General features: G+C 44.1%; 2 protein-coding genes across 8 annotated transcripts in view; one reads left to right on the top strand and one right to left on the bottom strand.

Moving 5' to 3' along the window:
* Positions 1-6,199: 6,199 nt before the first annotated feature.
* LOC130201020 (insulinoma-associated protein 2) lies at positions 6,200-9,637 on the top strand (the record flags this gene model as incomplete). Its single annotated transcript, XM_056425640.1, is given in 2 exon segments — positions 6,200-6,280; positions 6,283-9,637. Coding segments are annotated over 2 exon segments (2,079 nt in total), but the record flags the coding sequence as incomplete, so codon positions are not given.
* A 90-nt stretch (positions 9,638-9,727) lies between these two features.
* The window catches only part of ralgapa1 (Ral GTPase activating protein catalytic subunit alpha 1), a 54,046-nt gene continuing 39,946 nt past the window's right edge, over positions 9,728-23,827 (bottom strand). For 4 of the 7 annotated variants that reach the window (XM_056425634.1, XM_056425637.1, XM_056425639.1 and 1 more), the window contains 2 exons: positions 16,581-16,705; positions 9,728-12,453 (listed from right to left, as the gene is read on the bottom strand). In XM_056425634.1, coding sequence (XP_056281609.1) covers positions 12,308-12,453; positions 16,581-16,705 — 271 coding nt within the window. In that variant the 3' untranslated portion in view covers positions 9,728-12,307. Of the gene's footprint in view, positions 13,428-14,628; positions 14,663-16,580; positions 16,706-23,827 lie in introns of all 7 variants that reach the window. The other 3 variants (XR_008833123.1, XM_056425636.1, XM_056425635.1) reach the window with 3 other exon arrangements.

Here is a 23,827-nt window from a genome sequence, read left to right as displayed (position 1 = left end):
TCTCTGCTGTCACACATTATTTGTCTTCTGACTCTCGACGTGGAGATGAAGTCTGAGCACAGGACCGATGAATTGATGGGTGTCCACGGAGGACCACTGTGCCCCCCCCCTCACATAAGAGCTGACCAGCTAAGAGCTCTGATGGCACTAAATGAAACCTACAAGCCGTTAACTCAAGTCCTAGAACTAAACTAATTAGACTAGAACCAGTGAAATGTCCCAACTGGTTTCTTATTTTGTGTCAGACTCGCGCGCACACACACACACACACACACACACACACACACACACACACACACACACACACACACACACACACACGCGCGCGCACACACACACTCGCGCGCGCACACACACACACAGACGCGATGTACAAACACGGTTCCCAGACAGACAGCTCAGCTGTATAATGCTGCAGTACTTAAAGGCTTGAGACTGAGGAGCTCAGATCAATACAGTCATTTTCAGCAGTCTGGAGGATTATCCACTTCACTGCCTATACTGATGCGATGCAAGCTATAGACACACACGCGCGCACACACACACACACACACACACACACACACACACACACACACACACACACACACACACACACAGTCCTCCAGCCAACACCCCCCCCCCCCCCCCCCACACACATGTCTGTGGATCCATACTTCTTACAGGACATCGACTAAAGAGCCTTGTTCCTGTTTTAGACTGCTGCTCCTTTCTCTCCCCACTAGAATATGTTTTTTGCGTCCCGATCCTCTCCCTTTGTCTTCGTGATCAACACATTGGATTTGACATGTTGTGCATCAACTCCACAGGGGACATAGAGTAGAGACACATTAAACAAAACGATTGAAGCCCTAGAGGAGACACATTTAAATATGGGATACATTTAATATAATATAATCATTGCGAATAATGATAATAATAATAATAATAAAACACGTATTTCATCGTGAAAGCAATAGTAAATTACACAAATGAAGATATTTATATTTAATGGGTGTAACACAAAATTAAGGAATACTTTCATTTATTAGATGTTATCACTCCCTCCAGGAATTACACGCCGCCGTCGTTCTTGTGTTACTGATGTTATAGGATGCGGGCGCACTTCACTCAAACTCCGTCACCATCCACCTTCACAATCCACCGTCGAACTGTACAAATACATTTAACAAAAGGTTGGCGTTGACATTACGTAAAAACAGTTGACAGAAATATGCGCGACGAAAACATTTACATAAAACATGAATAACGTACCTCACTGGCTGCACACATCCACGAGGGAATGGGTCCACTTTGAACTACGTATCTTTCGCTAACTTGCACTTCTTAGAAACTAGCTACAACCACATGTCTCTTTCAGATGGTTGCAACCAAATGCGTCCCAGCGCAACAAAAAGTTCCTATTAAATGCAAAATAAAAACAAACCAATATTCAACAAACGAGTTGTACAAATAATAATATACAACCAAACTTATTACCAATGACATAAATAATATTTATGGCAGTTAAAGATGTATTTAGGTTAGATGGTGTGCATATCAACGCAAAATGAATGTGTTTAATTGGGGACTACCCTTTGCGCATGTGCCAGATCTCGCGCTCTCTGTCTCTTTCTGTCTTTTCTCCTGACTGACCTTACCAGATGCAGCAAGATTAACGACTCATACCAACTAAATTACTTGGCAAGTAACTGTATTTGTTTTTCATAGTATAGTTCAGAATGAACCTCGCAACTTTATTACTTTCCCCCCCTTCTATTTATGAATTTATGACTTTTTATTACTTTCTTACTTTTTATGACTAATACTTTTTATGACTTTATGACTTTTCAATTTTTATTACTCTAATACTTTATTACTTTTCATTACTTTTGTACTTTTCATTACTTTATAACTTTTTATTGCTTTTGTACTATTTATTACTTTTGTACTTATTATTACTTTTTTTACTTTATATTACTTTATTACTTTTTATTGCTTTTGTACTTTGTATTACTTTTGTACTTTTCATTACTTTTTTATTGCTTTAGTACATTTTATTACTTTTTTACTTTTTTACTTTGGATTACTTTACTTTTTCATGACTTGTACTTTTCATTACTTTTTTACTTTTAATTATACTTTTATGACTATGACTTTTCTATTTTTATTACTCTAATACTTTATTACTTTTTGCTTTTCATTACTTTATAACTTGTTATTGCTTTTGTACTATTTATTACTTTGGTACTTTTTATTACTTTTGTACTTTTTATTACTTTATTACTTTTTATTGCTTTTGTACTTTTTATTACTTTTGTACTTTTCATTATACTTTTATGACTATGACTTTTCTATTTTTATTACTCTAATACTTTATTACTTTTGTACTTTTCATTACTTTATTACTTTTTTATTGATTTTGTACTTTTTATTATTTTTGTACTTTTCCATTACTTTTCATTACTTATTTATAACTTTTCTATTTTTTATTACTTTTTTACTTTGGATACCTTTATTACTTTTTCATTACTTTTGTACTTTTCATTACTTTTTTACTTTTCATTATACTTTTTATGACTTTTCTATTTTTATTACTCTTAATACTTTATTACTTTTTACTTTTCATTACTTTTGTACTTTTCATTACTTTATAACTTGATATTGCTTTTGTACTATTTATTACTTTTGTACTTTATATTACTTTGTTACTTTATATTACTTTATTACTTTTTATTGCTTTTGTACTTTGCATTACTTGTACTTTTCCATTACTTTTTCACATATTTATTACTTTTCTATTTTGTATTACTTTATTACTTTTTTACTTTGGATTACTTTATTACTTTTTCATTACTTTTGTACTTTTCATTACTTTTTACTTTTCATTACTTTAATTTTTCATTACCTTTAAACATTTTTTTACTTAAGAACTTTTTTACTTTCTATTACTTCATGACATTTTGTTGTTCTTTTTATTACTTTAATACTTTTTATTACTTGTTTGTGTGTAACATTAATATAACAGTGATATTGATCCAGTAACATCCCTGATGCCAGTCGTCATACTCATAATACACAATCAGTTAATTAGGAGAACATTTGAAATAAATTACCATTTGGAATTTAGGTTAGAGAGCGATGGAAAATGATGAGATGGAAGAAAATAACTTGACTTTTATCATAACCTGTATGTTTACTGCTTTTCTATTATGTTCCCGTGTTAACCTCTTACTCCTTAAGTGAAGGCTGTAACATCTGGCCACAGGGACCAAAGCTGAAATTTAGCCTTAGCTAACATTAACACATTTACCCATGGGTTGATTAATGTGTACGGTCCCTGTACAAATAAATAAATAAATGAAATGAAACGTAGCCTACTGTCAGTATTTAACAATGTCTTAATTTAAGTAATGTATAACGTTTGCTCTATTCTATTGTGTTGCTGATATAAAAGCGGGCTTCCAAAAGGTGGGGTGACATGATTGACTCACTCACTCAGGTCCAGTGAGTCGGATCAGGGATGGATTAACGAACGGGCCTACTGGGCCCAGGCCCAGGGGCCCATGAGCTCAGGGGGCCCCTAAACCAGAGCCTCCGCGCGTGACGTCGCTGTTATTAACATTGTATTGATATGAATATGATGATATGACACGATGCGCCGTAGCCGGTATATGCCAGGTTTAAGTCATTCATGTCAGTAACAGGGCCCCAATAGTCCTACTCAGGGATGGATTACCGAACGAGCCTACCGGCACCAGGGGCCCATGAGCTCAGGGGGCCCCTAAACCAGAGCCTTTGCGTGAAGTCTCTGTTATTACCTTCGCATTGAAAATGCGGAAGGTTATGTTTTGATCGCCGTGTATTTATTTATTTGTATGCGTGTTATTCGCAGAACTCAAAAAGTATTGAACCGAATCGCATGAAATTTGGTGGGATGATTGTTTATTATCCGGGGACCAGATGATTAGATTTTGGGATCGATCGGGTCAAAGGTCAAGGTCAAAGGTCATGAACAGGTCAAATCTTCTTGAATCACATGGAATTTGGTGGGATGATTGGTTATTATCCGGGGACCATTTGATTAGATTTTGGGATCAATCGGGTCAAAGGTCAAGGTCAAGGTCATGGAAAGGTCACAATCTTTTTTTTACCTTAGCACGATACATTTTTGTCCAATTGGCATGCAACTAATGCCAAAATGTTCATAATTTAATGCCCAATCTTGTGATATGCGAAGGTATGCGCTCTACCGAGTACCCGTTCTAGTTAACTTTGTATTGATATGACACGATGCGCCGTAGCCGGTATATGCTAGGCTTAAGTCATTCATGTCAGTAACAGGGCCCCAATAGTCCTACTCAGGGATGGATTACCGAACGAGCCTACCGGCACCAGGGGCCCATGAGCTCAGGGGCCCCATGAGCTCAGGGGGCCCCTAAGCCAGAGCCTCTGCGTGAAGTCGCTATTATTACCTTCGCATTGAAAATGCCGGAAGGTTATGTTTTGATCGCCGTGTATTTATTTATTTATTTATTTGTATGCGTGTTATTCACAAAACTCAAAAAGTATTGTACCGAATCGCATGCAATTTGGTGGGATGATTGTTTATTATCCGGGGACCAGTTGATAAGATTTTGGGATCGATCGGGTCAAAGGTCAAGGTCAAAGGTCATGAACAGGTAAAAATCTTTCGCAGGACTCAAAAAGTATTGAACCGAATCGCATGAAATTTGGTGGGATGATTGTTTATTATCCGGGGACCAGTTGATTAGATTTTGGGATCGATCGGGTCAAAGGTCAAGGTCAAAGGTCATGAACAGGTCAAAATCTTTTGCAGAACTCAAAAAGTATTGAACCGAATCGCATGAAATTTGGTGAGATGATTGTTTATTATCCGGGGACTAGTTGATTAGATTTTGGGATCAATCGGGTCAAAGGTCAAGGTCAAGGTCATGGAAAGGTCCAAATCTTTGTTTTACCATAGCACGATACATTTTTGTCCAATTGGCATGCAACTAATGCCAAAATGTTCATAATTCAATGCCCAATCTTGTGATATGCGAAGGTATGCACTCTACCGAGTGCCCGTTCTAGTTAACTTTGTATTGATATGATGATATGACACGATGCACCATAGCCGGTATATGCTAGGCCTAAGTCATTCATGTCATGGTCATATAATTCGCGTTATGTTGTCTGCTCAGCTCCGGTATCGTTGTTCCATACGGACTGTTTTGTTAGCGATGTTTTTTTTGCGGGGGGGGGGGGGGGGGGGGCTTGACACGTCCAGGTCATGGGGCCAGTGGTTTCTTAATCCGTCCATGAGTCGGATCGATAACTTTGAACCTGGGTCACGCGCTCTGCGGGAGACATTAGCCTCTAACAATTACATTGAAGAAGCACCCCAACTCGAAGGTGGCGGTAGCTCGGTAGACCCCCCCCCCCCCTCTCTCTGCTCCCCAGGCGGGCCTCGTGGAGCCAGCGCCGGACCCAGGAGCTCCTTCTCACGCTCATCCGCCTTGATTGACTTCCAGGGAGCGTCGCCGGCTGCCCGTGCCCACTGGCCGAGCTGAGGACCGCATGGTCCGGCCGAGCGGGCCGGCCAAGCCCGCAGGGGGGCGCGGATGGCGAGATGAATATCACTCCGATCCCTTATCGGCTAGTGCAGCTTCTAGACGGGTGTGACACACACGCGCGCGCACACGCACGAACACACGCACGCAAACCTCAAATTTCCATTGATATAATCATTGCGAACAATGATAATAATAATATTCAAACACGTATTTACTCGTGAAAACAAGAGTACAAACCTAGGTTCTCCAAAATGTTTGACTTTTTTTGGGTATTAATAAGAGAAAGAAAAAGAAAGTAAAACTAAATATAAATAAAGTTAAATCAATATGTTACGGGCCACATGATGAGAATCATTTGTATACAGTCAAAATAATGTTGGTCCCCTCAAAAAAGAAAACGTTGAATATTTAATATAATTTATAACCAATTGTTCATATGGAGCCTGCATCTATATTTTAAGGTATTTAAGTATTTAAATATACTTTATTAACAAAATGCTAAAACACTGATAAGTCAACTAAAGCTGACAAAAGGGGCAGTGCTGGACAAACAAAGATGAACACGCGCATCTCTCTCTCTCTCTAACCCCCCCCCCCCCCCCCCCCCCCCCACACACACACACACACTTCAAAGCTCTACTCTAGAAAGTGGGCTGGAGACCAGAGTTGTGTTTTCTTTCCGCCTGGTGGTGCCGAGCCTCCCGGTCCTCCTCACCGCGCCACGATGCCTCGAGGATTCCTAGTGAAGAGAAACCGGCGGTGCGCGGCGTCGTACCGGTCGCGGTGCAGCGGCATTACCGGCCCCGACGCGCATCACGGGGATCACCCAGACGCGGCCGTGCAGGGGACCGACGTGTTGAGCGCGCTCCCCTTTGGACAGCCGGACCGACTGCTCCCGGTGTCCCGCGAAGACTCCGTAGCCGCGAGAGAGGCGTGGAGCGCGCACGTGGAGTCCGCGCTGGAGGCAGAGGCGGATCAGCGTGCGCAATTACCGGAGACCGAGGAGCAGGTGAGCGAGGTGGACGCGCTGACTCCCGTTAGTGGCTTCTCCTGCTTCTTCCCGCCTCTTCCTCCTCTGCCCCCACGCGACTTGACGTCAGCGGAGTCCCGCAGCCCCGTTAAACCGATCGGCACGAGACTGCTTGACCACCACCTCCACCTCCACCCCCACCTCCACCACTACCATCCCCACGAGGGAGACACGGAGCCGCTGTTCCCCTCGAAGTGCCTGACCTCGTCCCCCCTGACGGGCTTACCGGAGCTGCCGTTCCTCGTGAGCTCCCCGCCGACTTCCATCGAGAGGCTCCTCGCGAGCGGCGGCCGCAGCGGTCATGGAGACAAGTACGACCCGAGCGCGGCTCACGTGCACTTGTTCCCGCCGCTCTCACTCGTGGACCGGGAGCAGCATCACCCGGCGAGGAAGCGCACGTTCCTCGAGCAGGAGCAACGCCTCACCGGCAACCGGCTCACCGGCAAACCGGCCGCGGGCAACCCGCCGAAGAAACCCAAAGTCAACCGGAAGCTCAACTTCGAGGATGAGGTCACGACCTCTCCGGTGTTGGGCCTGCGGATCAAAAAGGAGATCCCCGAGTTGAGAAGGCCGCGGGAGAGGCCGGCGGGAGCCACCGGGAACCAGCCGCTCGGAGAGTACATCTGCCAGCTCTGCAAAGAGGAGTACATCGATCCGTTCTCCCTCGCGCAGCACAAGTGCTCCCGCATCGTGCGCGTGGAGTACCGGTGTCCCGAGTGCGACAAGGTCTTCAGCTGTCCCGCCAACTTGGCGTCGCACCGCCGCTGGCACAAGCCGCGTCCGGTAACCGGTGGAGAGACTCAGGCGAACAAGAGCCAGCCGCTGAAGGAAGCGGCGCGGGGGCTCGTGCCGCACGAGAGACCCCCGGTGGAGATGGAGGGCAAAGAGAACGAGCTGCTGCTGCGCGTGAACAGCAACCAGCACCACGGGGCGCTGGACAGCTCCCGCGTCAGGCGCGAGCCCTCCCTGCTGCTGCTCCACGGTCGGTCCCGGGACAGCCCCGACGGGGACGGCCTCGCGGGCCCTCACTACGAGTCTTTGCTCCGTTACCGGAATCCGGCCGAAAGCTGCCTCGACCTGCAGCAGCAGCAGGCGCGAGCGGCGGACAGCCCACCCTCGAGCCTGCTGCCGATAACCGGCAACCCAGACGAGCGCGCGGACTCGCCGCCGCCGTCCCTCGCGCACCTCCCTTTACCGTTCGCCCAGTCCCTACCGGAGGAAGAAGTGTACGAATGCCGGTACTGCGGGAAGAAATTTCGCCGACAGGCGTACCTGAAGAAACACCTGGCCGCGCACGAGATGACAGCGCGAGCGTCTCCCAACCAGTCGTCGTATGGCCAGGCGCGCGAAACCATCGCGGGACAGAGCCAGGTGTTCCTGTGTCACCTGTGCGGCGCGCGCTTCCCGTCGGTGGAAATCAGGGACAAGCACCGCATGTGGCACGCGATGAGGGACGAGCTGCTGGCGGGAACTTTAGGAGGAGGTAGAGGAGGAGGAGGTGGAGGACTCCGACCGGACATGTTCCACGCGCAGGGAGGCGAGAGCGGGGAGTGCGAGCAGCAGCAGATTTTCACGTGCAAGCAGTGTCCGTCCACTTTCTTCAGCTCCCCGGGGCTCGCGAGACACACCGACAAGTCTCACCCCACCGACAACCGGCAGGTGGGGCTGCTGCAGATGACCGTGCGGCCGTAAGAAGAGCGCGAGCCCGGGCCAACCGACACAACCAATTCCACATCTTATGTATTGACTGTCGTTATGAGGACCCTGTTCATAAAGTACATTTAATGCAGCTGTGGTTCTACTGTACATGGGGACGGAAGCCGGTTTGGTTCAGTTGTGGTCATAAAGCAAAAAGCGCACTTTTGCGCTTCAGGACACGGGTGAGTGTGAGTTCTGTTTCAAGCTCAATGAGCACCATGAATATTAGATTATTTGACAAGCAGTTATGATATATGAACATCGTTTATGCTTTATGGCCACGCGACCGATAACCCAAAACAACTGACAAACTAGACTGAGAGATGACGTAGTGTCAGTACTGGAGCTGTCCATGGTGCTGAAACTACACCAACTAAAAGACCCACTGGAGCGAGTACAAAGCAAACTATTATCTTCCACAGGTTGTTTAGTCTTTACAGCTTCTTCTTGTTGTTGTAAAAGAAAAGAAAAGGACATTTTTAATTCACTGGACAGGTGCAGATCCAATATGATTACATTAAAATGACACCAGGAGAGTGGCCCTTATTCTAAATTAAACTATTTTTTCTGTTGAAGTTTGGAGAGTAAATCACGTGTACAGCCAGTATTTCACAAGTCAGACATTGTTTTCTATATTTCTTTTCTCATTGAGAGAATATATTTCCTGTATTGGCCTTTTTCCTTTTACTGTTCGAGCCTCTCCTGCGTCCTCTCACATCGAGCGTGTGAATGATTTGACATTTAATCACAGTAACTACTGTTACGTTGAGCAGAATCATTGAAGTCTGACAAATGGTAATTTGATTTTGACTAATTTGAGCAGGAGGGGGTCATGTGATGATGTGCTGAAGAAAAGATCCACACAGGCCTCTCTACATGTGGCAGGCATTTACTCATGCTCCATGCAGAGTAATCCCATTACACCAAAGCTCAGAAGCCTATAGCGCGTTACACTACGTACCGCCGTGAGACATTATATTTAGAAATTTACCATCCTCCCCCATCTAATGGAAAAAACAATCATGCCCTCACTATTTCATGTACAGTTAAAAATAATAAAACAAAGAGAAAATAATCTAGACCATAATATGCCTTTTATATTAAACGTCCAAGTACATTATTTTCATACAAAAATGGAACATTGAACGTGTGTACTGCTAATAAAACAAAAGTATTTCGTCTTTATTGATTATACATTACTGTTTAAATATTTACTTCACGATGCTAAGCGTGTCCTTGTGGCTCTGTGAAGCCTGGACGGTAACACTTTGATATGTCTGACGTGAAATGTGACATTTATTCTAATATATTGTCAATAAATGTGAAGACGGTATGATGACCGGCCCGTCAACTTGTGGTTTCAAAGTTGGTGTACACACACATACGTACGTACATACGTACGTACACACACACACACACAATATATGATGGGGTCCGGCTGTTAAGTGGTATGAATCGTTTATTGTCAAACTCCATCCATCGCACATCTGCGTTCTCTTCCGTGTCAAAAACAGACATTACACGTCTACAGAATACAGGTTGTGACAGTAACATCGAGGAAGTGTGTATGTGTGTGCGTGTGATACAGCTGTTACATGATCAACACATGCGTTATACTGGTGTCATGCAGTATGAACTGTCAGTAGTTACATACACCCGTCTCCGTCACAGCGCTCACGGTCAGAGCATCCGTCCACACGGGCGTGGAAGTTACATATTAGTTTATATATATATACACATATATATATACATATATATGTGTATATATATGTATGTGTATATATATATGTGTTTATATATATATATGTATCTATACATACATGTGTGTATGGTCGTCATGGCAACCAACGACAGACAACCAAGATGCCAGATTTGGGTCAATTGGGCCGATTAATACTTCAGATGATCCTCAGGCAGCTTGATATGAATTTGTTATATAATGCTGAAAGGCTTTGGGTAACCTAGGTGTTTTATACATTTTGGTTTTGCTATTGAGAGTTTTTTATTTATTTATTTAATTGACACGTTTGAATTAAAATCCTTTCTAACAATCTGAAAACAGATCTAATGTGTCCCATCTTTTCCATGTCGGTATGAAAGCAGCGCCATGACTCAAACCACGTGCAGTGACTGGTGGTTTAATCCAAAGGGACTAAAAGGTCACGTTGAAGCCCTCCGCCAAATGGAGACGTGGCGGCGCTGCGGTCTATGTACGACATGGTACAGATCCTTCCCAGAATGCAGTGGGGAAAGCAGATCATGTGGCGCAACCACTCAATGGTGCTTCTTCAGCCGTGGCAATAATAATAATAATGACAAGAACCATAACAGCAATAATTTAACGGGACAACTCAAATCTCAGCGGACGTCAAATATCCACACAAAATAATAACATGAATTTGACCTTGTCTTTACACTGGCACAATGTGACCCTGAACCCCACAGAGGGGTTCACAGAAATAAAAAAGGTTTGACAATCCCTTTCTACAGAGAAGCTGTGGCTGAAAGAAAGAAAATTAAACATTATCCCAACATTCAGTTACATTGGATACATAACGCAAAACCTTGAGCTGGGATCTACATTTACAAATGAAAATATTCCAAACAGCATGTGTACGTTTCCTTTAGATCAGCCGAGGGGGGAAAAGAAGAAGGAATTCTTGAGACATCGGGAGAATAAGCCCCCTAATAAACAGATGAACATTAAAAAAAAAACACACCTAAAAAAAGCACAGCCGAGACTATTTATGAAGAGAAACCTGGAGAACAACGAAAGCCAATTGTAAACATTAATACGTGAACGTAGTGTTACACATTCAGCTCCACTCCATCCAGAACAACAGAGCGTCGAACATTCAGAGAAGAGTAAACTGGTACGACGAAGAACAAAATACTTGTAGTGTTTTAAGTAGATAATTTGATCCGAGGACCAACCAGTTGGACTTTGGCAGCTATTCTCACATTACAGTATATACACATCCTTATAGATACTCATATATCAACGATATATATATATTTTCATACTCATACATATAGATATAGAGAATATATTTAAAGGAACAAAACAACACGAGGACCATACATGAGAACATCAGTGCGTTGTCAACATTTTACAGCATGAGCACAGAAGAAGGCCAACACTTAACTCTACGTAACGAGTGCTTCCTCTTTGATCCATCGGTTTCTAGAAAGCGCCCTTTTCTCTCCGTTATGAAAGATAAACCATCCCTCCATCGTTCCCTCAAGCACCGATCCGACGTGGCGTTCAGGGAATTGTTTCTTCCGGGTTCAAATGTAGAGGACCTTTTTACGCATTTGCGATCAAAGTTTTTTTGTTATTTTACAGCGAGCAAACACACTTGTTTTTCTATTTACATTTTCTGCATAGCAACAGAGCCCCGCCCCTTTATCTTCAGAGGCCTAATGCTTTACCGAGAACAAAAATATACTTTTATCTTGCTTTCAATCGTTCAGAAATGCATATTCTTTTTTAAAATATTTATCAAAACTCATAGGACTACACACACACACACATACACACACACACACGCGGACTGACTATCGTACAAATATACAGATTCCACATGGCGGCGTTCGAGCTCTCTTCTTTTGACCTCGCTAAACATCAATGTGGCTTTCAGCTTTCTGCGGATTCTAAATGGCACGGATTAAGATAAACAAGTGGCAAAGATCAGCGCTGGTTCAAATGGTTTCTTTTCTTTAGCGAAGCCAAGGATATATGGAGATATATATATATATATATAAATTCAGAAGCTGTGAGCAATTTAAAAATACGATTACAGTGTTCACAGAATACTTGCGTGGTTTTGAGAGAACGTCTGAGTGACACGATTCTACCGACCACTCAGATGGTTACGCTCACTCCTGATGGGAATACGCTCCGCTGTGGATTTCTCCACGACGGCATATTTTTACTTTACTTTTAAACCCGAATTGTGGACCTAAAAAAGGCGTCTGATTTTCCTGACCGGCCCGGACCGGGCCGTGTGATCTAGAGAGCTCAAGTCTTATTGGCCGAACCGGAGGAGCGCCGCAGCTTCATGGACATGCGGCTCTTGCTAGTCCGAGGAGACATGGGGGACGCCGAGTCGCTCCCGGCATCCCCAAGAGCCAGACTTTCTCCCCGAAGAATCTCTAGGCAGGAGCCTGTGGAGGAGGAGGCGGGGGGAGGGAGGGGGGGAGTGAGAAGGATGGATTGATGGGGAAGGGAGGGAGGGAAATAAGAGAATGAAAAGGAAGACGGGACCATAAGAAAATGACATCACGCCCCATGATGTTCTACTGAGCCAGACTGCACAAACTCACACAGATGCAGGAGAGACAGACACACACGTAGACGAGAACAACACACAACACACAACACACAACACACACGCCCTGTTTGTATACGACACCAGATTCATTCTAAATCCCTAAAAAGTCGGAGACCCGCTGACTTCCTCGAGGAGCAGATACCGCTTTAAGATGCGAGTACCTCTGATACCACGTGTGTGAGTAATCAAAAAGCTCCACGTGAATGTTGGACTTCTGCCTTTTGCTGAATAAATCTGCTGTCGGGATCGAATTGAGGCAAAGCGCTCATGTTTACACTTATCAATATTAAAATATCCGCCGATTCGTCTCCGGTGATCAGCTCCCGGCGACTTTTATTGGTCGCTGTGTCTCCAGCGGGCGAGCAGCTCCGTCTACATTTCAGTTGGAAGGTACTGCGGTGGCGATGGTCGGCGGCGGGACTCTGAGGTAGATCCACAAACTGACACAATCTGACCAAAGAGCGTCTGCACACGGGGTTTCTAGACCTGTCCTGCATCACACGTGTGTTTTAAGGTGACTTTACAGCTGATGTTGGCAACAGGTTAGTCGAGAGAAGATCATTTCTGCCTGAAACCTTTTCACTATTTTTGTTTTTAGTAATTTGTATAATGTTCGGAACTACATGAGTAAAAAAAGAAACACAAATATTTAATCATTGCTAATACCTACAGAGACGTTCTCTCTGTAAACATACCATTCACAGCTAGCATGAAGGACCTTCTGCTTCAGACCCCTCCCCTTCACCCTGAGCAGGTTAAAGCCGTCTACGGGCTTAGGGACCATCATATACATAACACTGTGCTCCTCTAGAGGAGGACGGAGGAGGAGAGGCCAGAAAAGGAAAAGAAAGGAGAGGTTGGGAGAGGAAACCAAAGGAAAGGAGGGCCAGGAACAAAAGAAAGAGACGAGACGATGGAGGCGAGGAGGAATGAAACACAAGCGGAGCGATACAAAGAAAAGAATAACGGGAAGGGAAATAAATGAAATAGAGAGGAAACAGGAGAAGAGAGAAGGCATAAAGAGAGGAGATGACAAAGGAGCCATTCAGGAGTGATGGTCAGAGAAAAGAAAGAAAAATAGAAAAATGAATAATAAAGAATAAGAAGTTGCCTAACACACACACACACACACACACACACACACACACACACACACACACACACACACACACACACACACACACACACACACACACACACACACACACACACACACACACACACACACACACACACACACACACACACACACACACACACACACACACACACAGAGACAGAAAAGAGAAAAACAAGACATTCAACGGACAGAATGGAAACGACATAACAGACGGACCGGCAACGCACAATTATGACGCACATTTCACTGATCACCACCACTAACTGACTTCTTTCTTCAAAGAGAAAACAAAACTCAAATGTTAGTTTAAAGTTACACCCTGTGTGTGTGTGTGTGTTTACAGCGGTACATTGTGCCAAAACCAGGAAGAGGAGCATACAAGAGGGTTAAAGTTTCACCAGGCCAGCGTGACATCACAGGTCAACAGAACAAACAGGAACACGACTGAGTGAGTGAAAAGGTAAAAGAGAAGAACGCCCACGTTGGTATGGAAAGAAAAAGAAGAAAAGTCTCACTTTCATCACAGCTGAGTGTAGCTTGGTATGAAGCTGAGCGAGTGCTTAAAAACGGAAAGCTCACTCCGAAATATATACAAAAATCCATATTTTTCCTCTTACCTATTTAGAAATCTAGGTTGTTCTGGTGTGAGTGTTGGCTGAGAGGATGTTACACTGACATTCATACCTCACTACACCCGCAGGTGAGCTGAAAATGACGCTTCCTTTTAAAGAACACAGTTATAAACACATGCAGAGCCGCTTAAACTGTGGAGAACACGGAGGAGAAGACAAGAAATGACAATCGAGATGAAACAACATGGCGGAGGAATCGGAGGAGAGGAGAGGTGCCAATCAGAACGAGGGGAGTCAATCATGTGACCAGGCTTACCTTTTTTAGCTATAGGCAAGTGAGACAATACGATCTGAAGGAGGAGGAGGAAGGGGGGGGGGGGGACAAAAAGAAAAAAGAAAAGGACAAAAAAATATATATATTTGAAGAAATAAATAAACAAAAATAATATGAACCCCCCAAAAAAGAAAGGGTAAAGCAATTTAAACCAAAAAAAATAATAAAGTAGAAGGGGGGAAAAACAAAAACAAAAGAACAGAAAGAGAGAATAACGTTTGATCATTGTGCTGTTAAGTGAGGGGAACCTGTTCGTTAATATTGGGCGAGGTAGAGAGAGAGAGAGAGAGAGGTAGAGAGAGATAGGTAGAGGTAGAGAGAGAGATAGGTAGAAGTAGATAGAGAGGGGTAAAGAGAGAGATAGAGAGGTAGAGAGATATAGGTAGAGGGGTAGAGGTAGAGAGAGAGAGGTAAAGAGAGAGAGATATAGGTAGAGGGGTAGCGGGAAAGAGGTAGAGAGAGAGGTAAAGAGAGATAGGTCGAGGTAGAGAGAGAGGTAGAGAGAGAGAGAGATAGAGAGAGAGAGATGAGGAAGGGGGTTGTAATTGGAGCAGGTTCATTTCAGAGCACAGGATTATTTCGATCGTCCAGATATTGTCCCGATCTGAATTCTGAATTTTGTCCTTGATGACTTGTTGACGTGTTCAGATTATGAATCCTTCAAATTGATGCAAGTGCTGAACCGAGAGGCCACGAGAGGCCCTAACATCTTATTACTGGACTCACGTCTTGATCCCGTGTTCTGAAACGCCGTTTTGGGGCTGAAGAACATCGACAACCCAGTAAAGCAAACTGCTGTCACAGCGCTGTCACACTCCAAATGAACATTTCGGGTAAATAATACGAGCCCAAGGTTGGTTTCATGTGATTCAGCCTCAAAGCAGGTTGATTATTATTGCACGATTATTAATATTTTTGACACAATAGCTGGTGAGTTGAAGAGCAGTTGGAGAAAAGAGAAGACGTCATGGATTACACACATATTAATGCTTGACCAGTAAAGAAACAAGTAACACGTCATGTGACCGTGTTCCTTCCATGACGCGCCGACGTGTGTTCGGCTAACGTCACGGCGCTGACGTCACGGCGCTGACGTCACGGCGCTGACGTCACGCCGCTGACGTCACGGCGCTGCTCTCTTTAGGCTTCACTTACCTTCACGTGAGCGGCTCCGCTGCTGGATTGGATTATTGTAATAACTGCTGCGCTGGATAACTTGATTATGCAAGTTATCCAGCCGGATCAATTATGGACAAAATAATTATCAGCCGCCGCCTAATAAGCTTAACGGGATAGACGTGAGGGTCGTGCAGTGGAGTACGACTCCCATGTGACTGCCTGGCACCTCTACATGTCAGACACGTCCTCAGAGACGCTCTGGAGACAGAAGACGACTCTGAGCTCTGGACAGAAGACAGAACTCGTCAGATACTCTCGAGTCCGTAAAACCGACCAGTGTGTGTGTGTGTGTGTGTGTGTGGCCGCTCTGTTAGATGCTGTTAGTAGTTTACAATCCAGCATTGGTACTTAAAGAGGGGGAACGCTTGTTCTTAGGATTACATCCTGGGTTTTTCCACAAGTATCTTATTTACCTTTAGGTCAGGGGGCACACACACACACACACACACACACACACACACACACACACACACACACACACACACACACACACACACACACACACACACACACACACACACACACACACACACTTCGTATTTGGTTTGTCTTATATGTTTTATGTCACCTGCCTTCGGCTCTAAATCCTCCCAATGATTTGTGTGAGGGGACAAGAAATAGCAACATGGCGTCTAGATTTGGCCATTTTTGGCGGGTTAACGGCGTGTCACTGGTGACGAGTCCCGTCGCCGCCCCCTGCTGCCGCGTTGTGAATGGTGTTGCGTAACATTCGTCTGCGTCGCGGTGCGTCTTACCTGCGTCAGAGGGCAGGTGTGTGCAGGGAGCGGGGCTGTAGACCCGAGCTGCATAGTCCTCGAACGTGGTCGGCTCCTGGTGGTGCTGCACGATATTTTCTAGGTATCGGGATCGCTCCTCATAGCTGAGGTCAAAGGTCAAGGCAACAACGACAACAGAAGACAGGCTTGGAGACAACAGTTGGATACCAAAAAGACCTCAATGGAAAGCGAGTGTGTGGAGTTGAAATGATGCGGGTGTTTACCAGACAGAAAGATTCATAGAGAGACTACCCAGTTGCATTTTGGGAAATGTAGTGTTTTAGGAGCACGATATCTTGGCCCTGTGGCCGCACACTGAAAATCTGGAACTCAAAGCCCCTAAAGTTCCCCTCTTACACACTCTGAACTGTTTTAATGAAGCTCCCATACTTTTATGTATCTTTTATTAATCTGCACATTTGAACATTAATTAAAAATCCATTAACCAAAAAGCAGAAAACAGCAAAAGCGACAGAATAGAAAATCAAATAATATAAAAATAAAGCCAATACAAAACAAGAATTATTTTTCAGAATAAAGCAGCGTTTTGCCACACAGGCCGGTTACCGCCGGACTGCGACAGTATTTCACACAGATTCATTAACGCAGGGAAAAAAAAAAAAGAGCGAAAGGAAATCAAATCCCTATTACAGCCTTCAGCATTGAATAGGGAGAGAGAGGCGCAGCGCGCTGAGTAAATGGAAACCAGGACTTCAACTGTCCATCTATTAGTGATAACCTCATCGATAGGATGACATTTACCTCATGCAGCCGCCGTAACGACAGCCATGTGCAGCCGTTAGTCTCTTTGACACACAAACGCACAGCTCAGGCCCATCAGCTCCAAATAGTATTACCATTTGCTCAGTGAGCTCCAATAACCTAGGGTTTTCAAACAGAGCAGTGAGTGTGTGTGTGTGTGTGTGTATTTGACATGAGTGGTTGTGAACAGGCCTAATGTGTGTATGTAAGCGCATGTCTCCCCGTTTGAGTGTGTGATGGGATTAGGCCAATGAATCTTCAGAATGAAATCTGTGTGTTTGTACCTCAGAGTGTGTGTGTGTGTAAGTGTGTGTGTGTGTGTGCGTTGTGAATGGGTCGACCATCTGTAATAGCTCCCATGGGTTTTCTATTGGGTTAGAGAGCTGGTCTATGGGCCTCAGAAGGAGAAAGATTCAGGTCTAATGGTAACTGATCCGGTTAGAGACAATGATAATAACAACAATATGGCTCCTTTAAAGTGGAGGGACAGACTGCGCTGGCGGAATTAACAAGAAACGAGGAGGGTGGAGATGGAGGGAATGAGGGGGAAGCAGAGAGAAGGAAAACTTAAATAAACTCTGGACAGATGATAACGTTTGCTTAACGTTTTTACTGGATATAACCACGCTTTATTTTTATGGGAACTTCAAGGACTTTAAGATCTAAAAATAGCCGTTATAGTTTAGAAAAGAGCTTTTCGAATACTCTGGAGGTGCCAAGCAAAAGGGAGACGGCGCAGGAGGAAGGGAACTTGTAAAAATGACAGGGAGGAAGTGGCAAGGGTGAAGAGGAAGAAGGGTGAGAATCCTGCAGCTCGTCGCGGCGGAGGTGAAGGGGGGATGATTGTTAAGTAACAACGGGATGTGGTGAGAGAGAAAGTATCTCCCGGAGAGAGAGAAGGCGCGAGAAGAGAAGCGGCCACACGCGGAGCGTCAAGCCAGTGTCTCTCACACCGAGTCCATGTGATCTCGCCATTTGGCTTTTCCCGCTTCCTTTTCCCCTGCACCGCACTTCCCCATCAGGTGGATGAGTGTGTGTGTGTGTGTGTGTGTGTGTGAGAGGGGAAAATTGTGTGACTGCCATGCAAATAGGACCAAGAGCTGTTATATATTCCTGAAAACAATGTATAATTACCGTTATATCATGTTTAAAAGGTGTGTGTGGTTGCGTGAGAGGCGGAAGCTCGGGAAATACACAAAAGAGCATCCGCCAACAGCACCTGTGGGTTCTTCAGAAAGGCTCTGCCCCGATAGAAGGACACCGATTCGTAATTTTCCGAGAAGGTCAAAAGGTTTAAAAGGACACCGGCGGGAGAGAAAGAAGTCTACGGAGGCAGGAAGCTGAAAGAAAGAACGAGGAGAAGAGGGAGAAATAAATACACGGGCACGGCGCCACCGCTGAGATAAATGACGGGAACATCACTTTACTATTCCCCACTATTTCTTCGTCTGCCTCTGTTAGATCTCTCACCCCCTCTTCCTCTCAGCGGGGGGTTTCTGCCTGTGGCTTTATGTCACTGTGTCACAAACACCTGCTCCGAACTGGGCGGGAGGGGGAGGCGACATCAAGAGAGAGACTGTGCACTGTCGCTGACTAACATTTGACATGAGCAGTTCATATTTACCAGAATTAAAAAGCAGCCAAACAGGAGATTTGAGTTAATTAGGCAGGTATGAATAAAGGTGGGCCTTTGCTTGGAAAATGTGTAGTCTCTACCCCAAGTTACGATATAGTTACCTGGGGCTTTTATTTTGAAAAACTAGGGACGTTCCTTGTTTCCTGTTAACATATCGTGAGCATTGGATGATTGTATTTAGGAAATTAAGCCTAAAGAAGTCCTGACTTTCCTGTAAGATACAGTTACTTTATTAGGCATTTATTTTGAAAGAAAGCCCCAAACTCGTTTCCTGTTAAGAATAAACGCATCTTCAAGGGCTTTCATTTTGAAAAACTAGGTTCATCCATACAGTGCGAGTTGGTGGCTTTTATTTTGAAAGGGTTGGGAGGGCTAACACTGGTGTATAGGTGTGTAGTTTGTGTGTGCCTTTGCCAGAATATGTGAAATATTTCTGACTATATGAAAGTTTTTCCAATTAGCATTTTCTTTGAAATCCCCAAACAAAAATTTGAGCTAGAGATTGGGAGCATTTCGATTGGCTCTCAACATCGCGACGGCTGAGTCTCGATGACATCATCATCAGCTTTACCCAACGTATGCCGAGCGGCGGCCTCGAGCTAGCCGACCACCAACAACCCACACCCTCTGCCCAGGTGTCTTTACATAGATGAGTTTTTGCAGCTATGCACCGTTATATAGTCACTAAATATTTGATCTATTTGAGGCTGAACGATGCTTTGTGACACATTTCGATCTTCATCATCGAATAGAATTATCTCCATCAAATAGAAACCAATGAGAGATCTAAGAAAATGGACCGTCGTTCACACAGCCCGCCCTCCCTCCACCCAAATGGCATTCGTCGCGATGAAATCTGTAATTGAATTTCAGATGGCTCCTCTTATTAAGTCATTAGCGGGAAAATATCTCTTTACGGCAGAGAGAGAGAAAGGGAAAGAAAGGGGGAACATTTCGAGGGGGTAAAGAGGGGAAAAAGGTTGGTGAAAAGCGCAGTGACAGGAGAGATATACAGGAAAGAGGGGGGCGGGGGGAGGGAATAAAAAGCCTCTTTTGTATCAAGCCAGGAACTCATTTTCTTGTGCGTGGCTGAAAAGAGAGGAGAAAGTGAAGTGATCACGCTATCTTTCTTTATCTCTCTCTCCCTCTCTCTCCCCCCAATGGCGTGCTTCATTGTGGCGACTCCTGCGATCACTTGAGACTGAGGGAGACAGGAGGAGGCGAGGGGGGAGGAGAGAGAAAGCTTGTTAGCGCATTAGGAGCCGGCCCCACCGCTGTGTGTGTACGTTGTGTATAGTGTGTGTGTATGTTGTGTATAGTGTGTGTGTGTATGTTGTGTATAGTGTGTGTGTACGTTGTGTATAGTGTGTGTGTATGTTGTGTATAGTGTGTGTGTACGTTGTGTGTCGTGTGACTGTACTATAGATGTACCGCGGAATACCGAGACGGATTTTCATGATCAAAATGAGTCGATTTTTTTTTTTTTTTTTTTCAACGTGTTGTTTTGGTTTACAGTTTAACAAACCCTTTCAGAATAAAAGCTCAACTTTTGAAATGTGGTCAGGATCCAAACCTTTTACTGCGTCGGTAACACACCACCATTTTTTTCTCTAATTGGTCCACAACTGACAGAAGGTTGTTTCAATAAAAAGGGGAAGTGCACATTTGCAGGCTTTCAGAAATGGTCGTCCAGTTCAGAGATACTAAAAATGCTTTGGACACGCCGTACAACTAAAACGAGAGAGCGGAATCATATTTTTTTGTGTGTCATTTATAACTGACTAAAATACAGCCTGTAGATCTCAGTAGCGCTCTCACTGGGGCAGCAACAAAGAAATAAATGAATATCGAAATTAAATTGTGGAACATTTCCGATGGTATCTTAACACCCAGATATTTTTTATTTTAATTTTATTTAACCAGGAAATGCCTCAGATTAAAAATCTCCTTTACAAGAGAATCCTGGTCAAGACAGCAGCAGCAGCACATTACACAAAGCTTCAGACAATACAACATAAAACAGGGACAGACGACATAAAAAAGAAAGAAAGATCATTGTTTAGATCACAGCATGAATAAAACCAAAACAAAGACTCAAGTCATCACAACCCAGTTCACACAGGTGCACATACCTCCGTCAAAGAAAACATCTACAACCAGATGAACCGACCTCTAACTCTTTTAATCTATTTTTAAAAACACCTAAGGAGATTAAAAAGGTTCCCGTAGACCAGATCAGTCTGCAGCTAATTCCAAGCCGCAGGAGCCGCAAACCTAACACCTATTCTTCCCATTTCTAGACGGACGTTAGGGACGCAGAGCAAGAGGAGGCCTCATGTCACAGAGCGAAGGAGGTAGCTTCCATTTTTCTGATGAATTAACGTACAACAAGATGGAAGTACGTTTAGAATAGCCTTATAAATAAGGACATGCCAATGATTTGGTCTCCGGATGGACAAAGCAGTCCAACCAACGCCAGCATACAGGGAGCACCGGGGAGTAAGAGCCTGAAGATTAGTTATGAACCTCAACGCTCCATATCCTGACCCTTCAGAGCTGCTTCTCTAAAAACGTCCCCATGACAGCAGCTATGGGCTCGATGGTCGAGAGGAGCAGAGTCCGGCACAACATTACCTTCAACATCACCGGCTAAGGTCACGGCTCACCGATTGTGACGCCGATGAATATTACAGAAGTTTTTAAAGCTTTGAAAATGGAAGAGTTGAAGGGTTGAAACGTGTCACCAATGAGAAGAGAACCCGGCGATGGCGCAGCAGAGCGGCGCTGAAGTCCAGCCGCTCGGCTCGATGCTGGAAAACAGTCAAGCGATGGAAGAGTTAAAAAGAAAAGCGGGATGGCTCTCTCTGTTTACTCGCCGTTTTCATTTTCTCGTGAGGTTTTTATTCTTTATGAACATGGGAACGAATCTCCAGCGCAACTCCATCGTGTGACACGCCGACGCCTCGGCCAGCACGGAGGACAACGGGAAGAGGGCAATAAGCTTGAACATCTTTCCTTTGAAAGGTGAAAAACATACGGAAAAGGGCAACTCGTCTACAAGATACCTATCCTGACACACACACACACACAGACACACACTGTATCTCCCACTGAATCTCACGCACATACAAACACACACTATCTGTGCTCTGCACCCCGGGCTTTGGAACAGACAACAGAGAGAAGGACATCAGAGGGATAATACAATTGGAAAAGCTTTACAGCGTGTAATGATAAACCTGTGCGTGTGTGTACGTCTGTCTGTCTCTATGTGTGTGTGTGTGTGTGTGTGTGTGTGTCCATGCCCAAAGGAAAAAGCTAATGGGTTTATATCTTTCTGCGATAGCAATGATATGGAGGCTTTGTGATTTTCATTACAAGTGTGTGTGTGTGCACACACACACACATGTCAAAGGGTGAAATAGTGGGGTGACAAGGGGCCAATTAATGTATCACATCTGTTTTTCTCCTCTGCCTGTTCCTGCATTAGGTTAAAGAGCAGACGAATAGGGGCGAATATGATTGTGTGTGTATGTGTGTATATATGTGTGTGGTTTCCGTGCATGTCGGCCCCTAACAATAAGTAGTGCATTAGACCAACCTATCGCTGCCCTCATCTTTTGCGTACGTGGACACACACACACACACTTGTCAATGGGTGAAATAGATAAACACACGCACACACACCCTCCTCCACATCACCACTGGGGAGCTCTAAAGCTGCCAGCGCAATTACACATTTTATTGAAAGGACACACACACACACACACACACACGCACACTATGAGTCCTGAACGTGGACGTGCGAGAGGACGCGATGGATGTGTCACCGTATGAGGACACGGCGAGAGACGCATCTACTCATCCGCTGACGGACGGTTTCTTTCAGCTGACCGGACACAACCGATGCCGGTGACCGGGTTGTTTACCGGTTACATTCACAGGCGTTTACATGTAAACAGTGAAACGTTGCATTACGCGACGGTAACCCTAAAATACTGTCATCCGGTAAAATGAAGTTCATGGTGAGAAACTTAAATGAATCTAGATGTTTGAAGGGGATGTTTTCACCGCAACCAAAGAAGTATACGATGAAAGGAAAGAAAATTAAATCCGAACCTGAGCTGAGAATTTTTAACAATAATACCAAATTATTGTTAAGTTTAATTTCTACAGTTTACTTTCCATCTTTCCACAAAAAGTACTCAAAATAAGCATTAACAATTAAAAATAAGATGTCTTATAGCATGAATTATGAACATTTAATAAAACTGAATTATATATATATATTTATATAAAACTTATAATTCAGTTTTATAGATATAAAAAAAAACATACATAAATAATTCATATATATATATATAACATTCAGTTATATATATATATATATATAATCCAGTTATATATATCTGTATATATTTCTTTATTCTGAAATAACTGATTAATCATGTTTTTGATAATTTTTCATGCCCAGTAATGTGAATAAAACCATCACTTTGCAATAGTTAGCTTCTTTTGTTTCTCTATAAGTTATTGATCAATCATCAGTTATGGATTTACATCCCTACTCCGAGCCCACCGTCCTCTTTCTGTCTCCTTTTAGTCATTTACATTTTGAGGCCAGACTGTCGCCGTGACGACATGAGTCGCTCTGCCGCACTCTGTCACGGTCTTGGTCGGCCCTGAATCTTAAACACCTTGTCACATGAAAATACTTACATTCACACATATTACGGCCACGTCTATACCTGCACACACACTACAGATTAGCTTGTTTATCAGTCAGAGGGGGGTCCGTTCCAGCAAGGCGTGATCAAGCCACTGATGC

Source organism: Pseudoliparis swirei, chromosome 11 (genome assembly GCF_029220125.1).
Source record: "Pseudoliparis swirei isolate HS2019 ecotype Mariana Trench chromosome 11, NWPU_hadal_v1, whole genome shotgun sequence".
NCBI classification, from domain to species: Eukaryota; Metazoa; Chordata; class Actinopteri; order Perciformes; family Liparidae; genus Pseudoliparis; species Pseudoliparis swirei.
Note: the sequence above shows the minus strand (reverse complement) of the source record. Positions and strands in the feature narration are given on the sequence as shown.